This window comes from Eublepharis macularius, chromosome 19, assembly GCF_028583425.1.
Source record: "Eublepharis macularius isolate TG4126 chromosome 19, MPM_Emac_v1.0, whole genome shotgun sequence".
In the NCBI taxonomy this organism is placed as follows: domain Eukaryota; kingdom Metazoa; phylum Chordata; class Lepidosauria; order Squamata; family Eublepharidae; genus Eublepharis; species Eublepharis macularius.
Window position 1 is genome coordinate 13,490,044 of NC_072808.1, and position 8,302 is coordinate 13,498,345.

At 45.2% G+C, this 8,302-nt stretch overlaps 1 protein-coding gene across 1 annotated transcript in view; it reads left to right on the top strand.

The window, feature by feature from the left end:
- The window catches only part of COLGALT1 (collagen beta(1-O)galactosyltransferase 1), a 29,539-nt gene extending 21,580 nt beyond the window's left edge, over positions 1-7,959 (top strand). Inside the window, 6 exon segments of the mRNA XM_055003555.1 lie at positions 909-1,015; positions 1,328-1,460; positions 2,738-2,865; positions 5,585-5,791; positions 6,825-6,984; positions 6,986-7,959. Coding sequence (XP_054859530.1) covers positions 909-1,015; positions 1,328-1,460; positions 2,738-2,865; positions 5,585-5,791; positions 6,825-6,984; positions 6,986-7,093 — 843 coding nt within the window. The 3' untranslated portion in view covers positions 7,094-7,959.
- Positions 7,960-8,302: the final 343 nt, after the last annotated feature.

An 8,302-nucleotide genomic window follows, 5' to 3' on the forward strand; every position in this document is an offset into this window, starting at 1 on the left:
TAGATCCCTTGGTGTGGTGTTGCATGGTTTATGAGACCTGGTCTACACATGCTAGGTGAAAGTAGTCCCCTGTGCAAGCACCGAGTCATTACTGACCCATTGGGGGACGACCTTTTCTTGGCAGACTTTTTGCGGGGTGCTTTGCCATTGCCTTCCCCAGTCATCTACGCTTTACCCCCAGGAAACTGGGTACTCGTTTTACCAACCTCGGAAGGAGGTTTTCATTTCATACTCACAACAACCCTGCAAGCTAAGCTAGGAAAAATAGGTGAATTGGCCCAAAGTCACCCAACAAGCTTTGTGGGAAGGAAAGGGATTTGGACCTGTGTCTCCATCCTTCCCTGCCCTGGATAGCCCAGGAGGGCCTGATCTCATTAGATCTCAGAAGCTAAGCAGAGTCGGCCTTGGTTAGTAATTGGATAGGAGACCTCCAAGAAGACCAGGGCTGCAGAGGCAGGCAGTGGCGAACCACTTCTGTTAGCCTCTTGCCGTGAAAACCCCACCAGGGGTCGCCATAAGTCGGCTATGACTTGAGGGCGCTCTCCACCACCACCACTCCTCCATCCTGATTTGACACTTTAATCACTTCACGTTGCAGGTGGGAGATCGTATTTTTTCAAGTGCTCCCTTACATTAGATGAAACCTCATTTTAAAAATGAGCTCACCTGTTGGAAAGGTTCTGTCTGGTTTTGCTACATGCAGGGGAGTTCTTTTATGCAGGGGAGGATTAAAAAAATGACATCCCCTACCTGCTGTCTGAAATGGTACAGTCCGTTCAACCCCATTCTGCTGCATGTATAGATCGGGCTTGATTCTGGGATTGCAGGCAGGCGTTAGTCGCCCCCTCCCTTTCTAGCATTAGTGGCCTTTTAGCTTTTCCGACCACCGTATTACTTTCTTTTTCCAGGTCTTTATGATTAACCTGAAGCGACGGGTAGATCGCCGGGAGCGGATGTTGCGGGCCTTGTACGAGCAGCAGATCGACTGCAAAATCATTGAGGCTGTGGATGGGAAGTGAGTATCCATGGCTGGGCTGGGCTACATGGGATTCTAATCAGAAGACGGCTTTTTCCATGCTCTGTACACTATTGACTCCCTAACTATTAATGGTGTACTCTCTCACCACACACTTCTTTGCTCCCCCTATATACTCTCAGTAACCAACCTCACTCTCTTGTCCCCTCTTTCTCCTCCCTTGTTCTTCCGCAACTTCCCAAGCATTTAAAGAAACACACACTTAAATCTTTAAATCATTACAGTGGGAATTCAACTAGGCTGTGTCTGTTGACTTAATCTCTCTGATGCCTCTTGTTCTTTGTCCCCCAGGGCAATGAATAGCAGCCAGGTGGAAGCCATGGGCATCAAGATGCTGCCAGGTTACAAGGACCCGTACCATGGGCGTCCCCTCACTAAGGGGGAATTGGGTTGCTTCTTGAGCCACTATAAGATTTGGCAAGAGGTAAGTTTAGTTATAGATCGCCTTTTAACTAAAGAAGTCCCAAGGTGTATTACAGCAAAAAGTCGATAAAATGGGCTAAAATAGGTGCGCTGGGCTCAAACTTCAGCTTCCAGAGAACCCCAATTTTCATATTTTTTTTTAAAGAAGGGAAACAAGCTTTTGGAAACGTGGCCAATGCCTTGTGAGGCCACAAAGCTTGGATGAGAGGTACCCAGTAGGATTTCCAGTAACCAGGGGGTGGAATTTGAGCAGCTTGCATCATTTGCTCCTCCTCATGACTAGCAGAATAAATTATGCAAAGCAGGTGACATGTCAATGTGTCTAATTTGCATAGTTCATAGAGGTTGCAGAACTCAGGATCCCCCCCTTGTCTTGGTGCAGAATTTTTTTTTTTAAAAAATACCCAATTTGCTCTGCTCTGCCTCTAAAATGTTATTTTTTCTGCCTGTCTTGCCACTTGCTTATGCGAGTGGTCTGTCCATGTTGTGTTGTAGAAGGAAACTAAGGACACATTGCTGATTACCAAACTGAGAGCCAGTTTGGTGTAGCGGTTAAGAGCGCGGGACTCTAATTTGGAAAACCGGGGTTGTTTCCTCACCCCTCCACTTGAAGACAGCTGGGTGACCTTGGGTCAGTCACAGCTCTCTCAGAGCTCTCTCAGCCCCACCCACCTCACAGGGTGTTTGTTGTGGGGATAATAATAACATACTTTGTAAACTGCTCTGAGTAGGTGTTAAGTTGTCCTGAAGGGTGGTATATAAATCAAATATTATTATCAAGAGCCAGTTTTGTGTAGTGGTTAAGAGCAGCAGGACTGTAATCTGGAGAACCAGGTTTGATTTCTCATTCCTCCACTTGTAGCCAGCTGGGTGACCTTGGGTCAGTCACAGCTCTCTCAGAGCTCTCTCAGCCCCACCCACCTCACAGGGTGTTTGTTGTGGGGATAATAATAACATACTTTGCAAACTGCTCCGAGTGGGTGTTAAGTTGTCCTGAAGGGTGGTATATAAATTGGTGGTGGTGGTGGTGGTGGTGGTTGTTAGACTTAACAGGCAAGGTATGCTCTAGAAGCAGAAATACAATTTGCAGGTGTTGATCTGACATTTGAATGGCAACACAAAAGAGCATTTGCAGAGAGCAAAAAAATGGCCTGGTAGAGGCATGTGTCAGACCTTTTGCTGCAGCAGGGTAACCCTTGAAAAAGGAGGAGGGGTGCCGGTAGCAAAGGGTGCGGTCAAAAAGAAAATAAACCAGTGACCGGCTTTCTTTCTTGGCAGATTGTGGAGAGGGGTCTGGAGAAGTCAGTGGTGTTTGAGGATGACTTGCGCTTTGAGATCTTTTTCAAAAGACGGCTGCTGAATCTCTTGTATGACCTGGAAGAGGAAAGCCTGGACTGGGATTTGATGTGAGTGAGGCAGTGTCAGCACCGACTGGGGATGTCTTTGGCAGAAGCCTTTCCCTGTAGGGAATGCTCCGGGATTTGGGGTTTAGTTCTAGTCCAGCCTTGTTTCTAACAGTGGCCAGTCAGATATTTCTGGGCAGCCAACAAACTGGGCATGAAAAAAAAGCTCTCCTTGGCTGATTCCGCACATGTTGGATAATGCACTTTCAGTGCACTTCATCAGTCGTTTGAGGTGGATTTTTTGTTCCGCACACGAAAAAATCCATTCCAAATACTCTGTAAAGAGGATTGGAAGTGCATTATCCAATGTGTGCGGAATCAGCCCTTGTTTGCTTGCTTTACTTCATTTATCTGCCTTTCTTGTCGAGACTCAAGTGGGATTGGTGGTGGAGAGTGCCCTCAAGTCACAGCTGACTTATGGCGACCCCTGGTGGGGTTTTCATGGCAAGAGACTAACAGAGGTGGTTTGTCATTGCCTGCCTCTGCAACCCTGGTTTTTGTTGGAAGTCTCTCATCCAACTACTAACCGAGGCCGACGTTGCTTAGCTTCTGAGATCGGATGAGATCAGGCTCACTTGGGTTATCCAGTTAGGTCCAAGTACACAGTTTTAAAACAATGAAATAAAAATCAGTATAGTCCGTACAACAAGCAGCACAATCAAACTGGATTGTGTGATTAAGGAGGAATGAAATAAAAGCAATATGATACATGCAATAAACTTGCTTGGCCCTAGCAGCTGACATTCAGACATAAACTGCTACTGACTACGCAGGTTCCTTTTATATTTATTTAGGTCGTTTTAAAAAGCTCTATTTCTCCTGTTACAGACTCAAGGTAGCACTTAGGGATCATGGCTAATAATCTCAAAAATGTAACACTGCTGTGAATTTGTCTAATTCCCATTTAAAGCCATCAGAGCTCCCCCCCCCCCTTTGAGTGCACAATACAACAACTTTGTTAAAGCTAAATAGTTCTGATAATGCCCGGATAATAATAATAATAATAACTGCGCTTATATACCGCTCTTCTGGACAGATTAGTGCCTCACCTAGAGCAGTGAACAAGTTAGTGTTATTATTATCCCTACAATGCAGCTGGGGAGCTGGGGCTGAGAGGAGTGGCTTACCCAAGGCCACCTACTGAGCTCATGGCAGTAGCGGGATTCGAACCAGTACAGTGCTGATTTGCAGCCAAACTACTTAACCACTGTGCTACAGCAGCTCAGATGAAAAGGCCTTCTGGGAACCCCATGTAAGCCTGGCAAGGGCAAACTCTATCTATCTATCTATCTATCTATCTATCTATCTATCTATCTATCTATCTATCTATCTATCTATCTATCTATCTATCTATCTATCTATCTATCTATCTATCTATCTATCTATCTATCTATCTATCTATCTATCTATCAGGTACTTGGAAAAAAATTAAGAGCCCTTGGGAGCTACTAATCACAAAATGGTGGATTGATGGGAGGAGCCAGTAGCAAAATGGCAGCTCCATGCATACGTGTACCCCCTTCTCTTTCACCCGCAGAGCCTGAAACTGCTGCAGAAGCTTTGCAGGAAAAAAATAAAAGTGATTACACATGTTCTAAAGGAGGGTGGAAAGCCACTTTTAATTGCATGAGAAGTGACTGGTCGCCCTTTTTTTTTGTATAGAAATTTTATTTTAAAAGAAAAGATGAGATATGAGAAAGTGCATAAAAAGAAACTTATACAAACAGTACATTGAGATGAATTTGAGACTTACGCTAACTCATACAAGCAGTACGTTTAAGATTAGTTTACAACTTAAACAAGCACTACAGTTGAAATTGGATTAGACGGATAGAAAAAGACAGTCAAAAATTTTTAATAACGGAATTTAATTGTGTAATAGCTCTCCTCCTCCCTCTCCTTGGTTACTTATACAAACTTTAATATCACTATTTTGATTAATCATTTCCTTGTGTTTTATCCTCTTATCTTTATACCGAGCTACCTTAATTAATCTTAGTTCTGGCCTAAGTAGTCAAAGAAATCCTTACATTGTGACTGGTCACTCTTGAGTGACTGCTCAGTCTCAATGCAGGCTACCTTCAGTTCTGTGATGAAAGGAAAGCAGGATTAAAATGTAATGGATAAAGGGATTTTTTTAAAAACCAAAGTTACATCTTGTGGCAGCAGATTCAATAAACTGTCTGCTGGAAGTCGTAAGCATGCCAGACAATCTTTTAAAACTCATTTCCTGTTATTGCTATGTAAAATCACAAATGAGTTTAAACACAATCCGGTTGAAAAACTATCAGCCGTTCTCAGTTCCTGACTAGAGATGGGCATGAACTGAAATACGAACCAAAGATCGGCATGAACCAGGCAGGTTCGTGGTTCGCGAACCGGCGGTTCATCAGAGCCCATTTCTGATGAACCGCTACAAACTTTAGGCTGGTTTGTTTGGTTCGTTTTTTGGTTCGTCACTGCAGACAGCCTGGCGCCGATCAAGCAGTTTCTTAGGCAACAGGGGATGGACTTCCTGCCGACCTGCTGACCGGGAAATGTCCTTCTGCTGACCCGGAAGTGACATTTTCACGAACCAAACAAACTGGTTTATGAATTGGGGCAGGTTCATGAAAGTTCGTGGTTTATAAAATGTGGCGAACCACGAACCACATGGTTCATTTTTTCCCCGGTTCGTGCCCATCTCTTTTCCTGATTCTGTTTTACTCTTGGCACCCTCTAGCTACATCGGCCGGAAGCGCATGCAGGTGGAGCATCCCGAGAAAGCTGTGCCCCACATCCGCAATCTAGTGGAAGCCGATTACTCCTACTGGACGCTGGCTTATGTTATCTCCCTGCAAGGTGCCAAGAAGCTACTGGATGCCAAACCCCTCTCCAAGATGTTACCTGTGGACGAGTTCCTGCCTGTCATGTTTGACAAACACCCTGTGTAAGGCTGGGCTTTGTGGGAGTTAGGAGGGCAAAATGAGGGGACCTTTTTGCCTGGGCCCATATGGGTTGGTTGGTTTTGTAGATGAGAGCATCTTCATCACATGAGATTTGTTAAAACAGAAGCAAGGTCAGTGACTCCCGGTGGTATCCCGTGATGATGCAGGCTGTAGCTGTAAAAAATGCAGAGCCGCAGCCTGATGGGATGATTTGGCCAGAGAGGACAATAGCTTCAGAGCGACCTCTCCTCTGTATTATTGAGGAAATGTGCTTCTGGGCATTTTGAAATCTAGTGTATAATAATAATGATAATGATAATAATAACAACAACATTAAATTTATAAACCGCCCTTCAAGACCTTAACACTCACTCAGAGTGGTTTACAAAGTGCGTTATTATTATCCTCACAACAATCACCCTGTGAGGTGGGTGGGGCTGAGAAAGCTAGAAGCTGTGACTGACCCAAGGTCACCCAGCTGGCTTCAAGCAGAGAAGTGGGGAATCAAACTCGGTTCTCCGGATTAGAATCCTGCCGCTCTTAACCACTACACCAAACTGGCTCTCAATAATAATAACATTTGATTTATATTCCGCCCTTCAGGATAACGTAACACCCACTCAGGGTGGTTTACACCAAACCACTACACCAAACTGGAATGTATGTGTACCTTGTGCATGCCTTGGTCCTTCCTCTTACATTTGATATTTATTTATTTGACTTTTAGCCTGCCCTCCCCGTAAGCAGGCTCAGGGTGGGTCACAAGGATAAAACAGTAAATATAAATACATTTTCAACAGTAAAACCAATAAAATCACATCAAACTACAGTACCCCCCAAATTGCAGCACATTCTCTTAGTCCCTGCCAAAAAACGTGCAGACTCTTGTCTGATCTGCATATCTGTAGCCTTTTAGTGATTCCTTTGCCCTCCCAGTGCGCTATTGTAATTACTTCCGCTAACTTAAATTTGTAGCATCGAAGGCCACCGAAGCATCACGTCTTTTCACGTGATATTTTGTTTCCCTCCCTGCAGTACTGAGTATATGGAGCATTTTGAGAACCGAGACTTGCTGGCCTTCTCCGTGGAACCCTTGTTGGTCTACCCAACGCACTACACGGGGGATGATGGGTACATCAGCGACACGGAGACCTCCGTCGTGTGGAACAATGAGAACCTCAAGACAGATTGGGACCCGGGCCAAGTCCCAGAAAATGAAGGAGCAGCAGGAACTGAGTAACAAGGCCAAGAACACCGATGTCCTCCAGTCCCCTCTTGACAGTACGGCCCGAGATGAACTATGACCCTGCTGGGGCACAGAGGAAGGGACTGAGGGAGAGGCACGGTGTGAGGAAAGGGCTTTTCCCCTCCCAAAGCTTTATGGGATTGATCCTCTTGGATGACAACTGTTATGGGGCTCCCGTATATGCCACTTCTTCCATCATCAATTGTGGCATACATAACGGGTGAACGCAGGTGCCATGCTAAGACCTCCAGCTTGAGGGCACGGGGGGGGCACAGTGTGGCTTGCTCAGGCTTGGCCACCACACCTCCCCTCTTCTTTTGTTTGAAAAGCAGTGCGGGTACAATCTTAACATATCCATTTGCACAAGAGGAGTTTTATTCTCTGTATAATCAAGTCCCCTCCAGGGAACCCCACACCTGCTGGGGGTGAGGGGGGGGATGAGACGTAGTCCAGACCAGCAGGTTCTAGCACTTTAAGTGCTCTGTGTCAGGCTGAACTATCTCTTTTGGTGTCAGTTTGAGACCTTTTGTGATTATTTTTATATAAAACTTTGACAGTGACAATTTCATAACTCTCTGTTTAATCCTGAATCCCTCCTCTTCTGCCCAATGCCTTGGCAAGATTTGAGGTTATAATTTGGATAGGAAAGCCCCAGGTCTCCCTAGGGTTCTGAACATCGTCTTCTAGTACATGTGAGTACATGGACAACGTAGTGCCTTGATACCTGTACAACCCAACTGTCAAAGGTTTATAATGTGCTGTGTGAAGCAGGATTTGAGTCCATTGGGCCCTTAGAGACTGACAAAATGTGCAGAGTTCAAGCTTTTGAGAGTCAGATCTTCCTTTGGAGAGCTCAGATGCATCTGATGAAGAGAGCTGTGGTTCTCGAAAGCTTATGCTACAATAAAGTTGGTGAGTCTTAAAGGTGCTCCTGGACTCTTTACTATTTAAGGTGTAAGATCGCCATCTAGTGAGCTCTTCCATTGACCGTTTTTCTTGCTTCTATGAATCCTGCTGGCAGATGCCACGGCAAGACTGGGACTGAGAAAATCTGCGTCGTCGTCCCCCGCTACAGCCTCACAAATTGGATGCCTAACCACTTCTTTTTGGCATTGCCGCACATCATTATTTCTCCACCCTTATTCTTTTGCTGGTTGAAAGCAAAAGAATACAACTTCTCATGTAGAAGTACTGCATGATACACTGCCCACTTTGAGAAGCACGTACGTCTCCAGTGCTTCTGGAGACATACGTGCTTCTGACATAC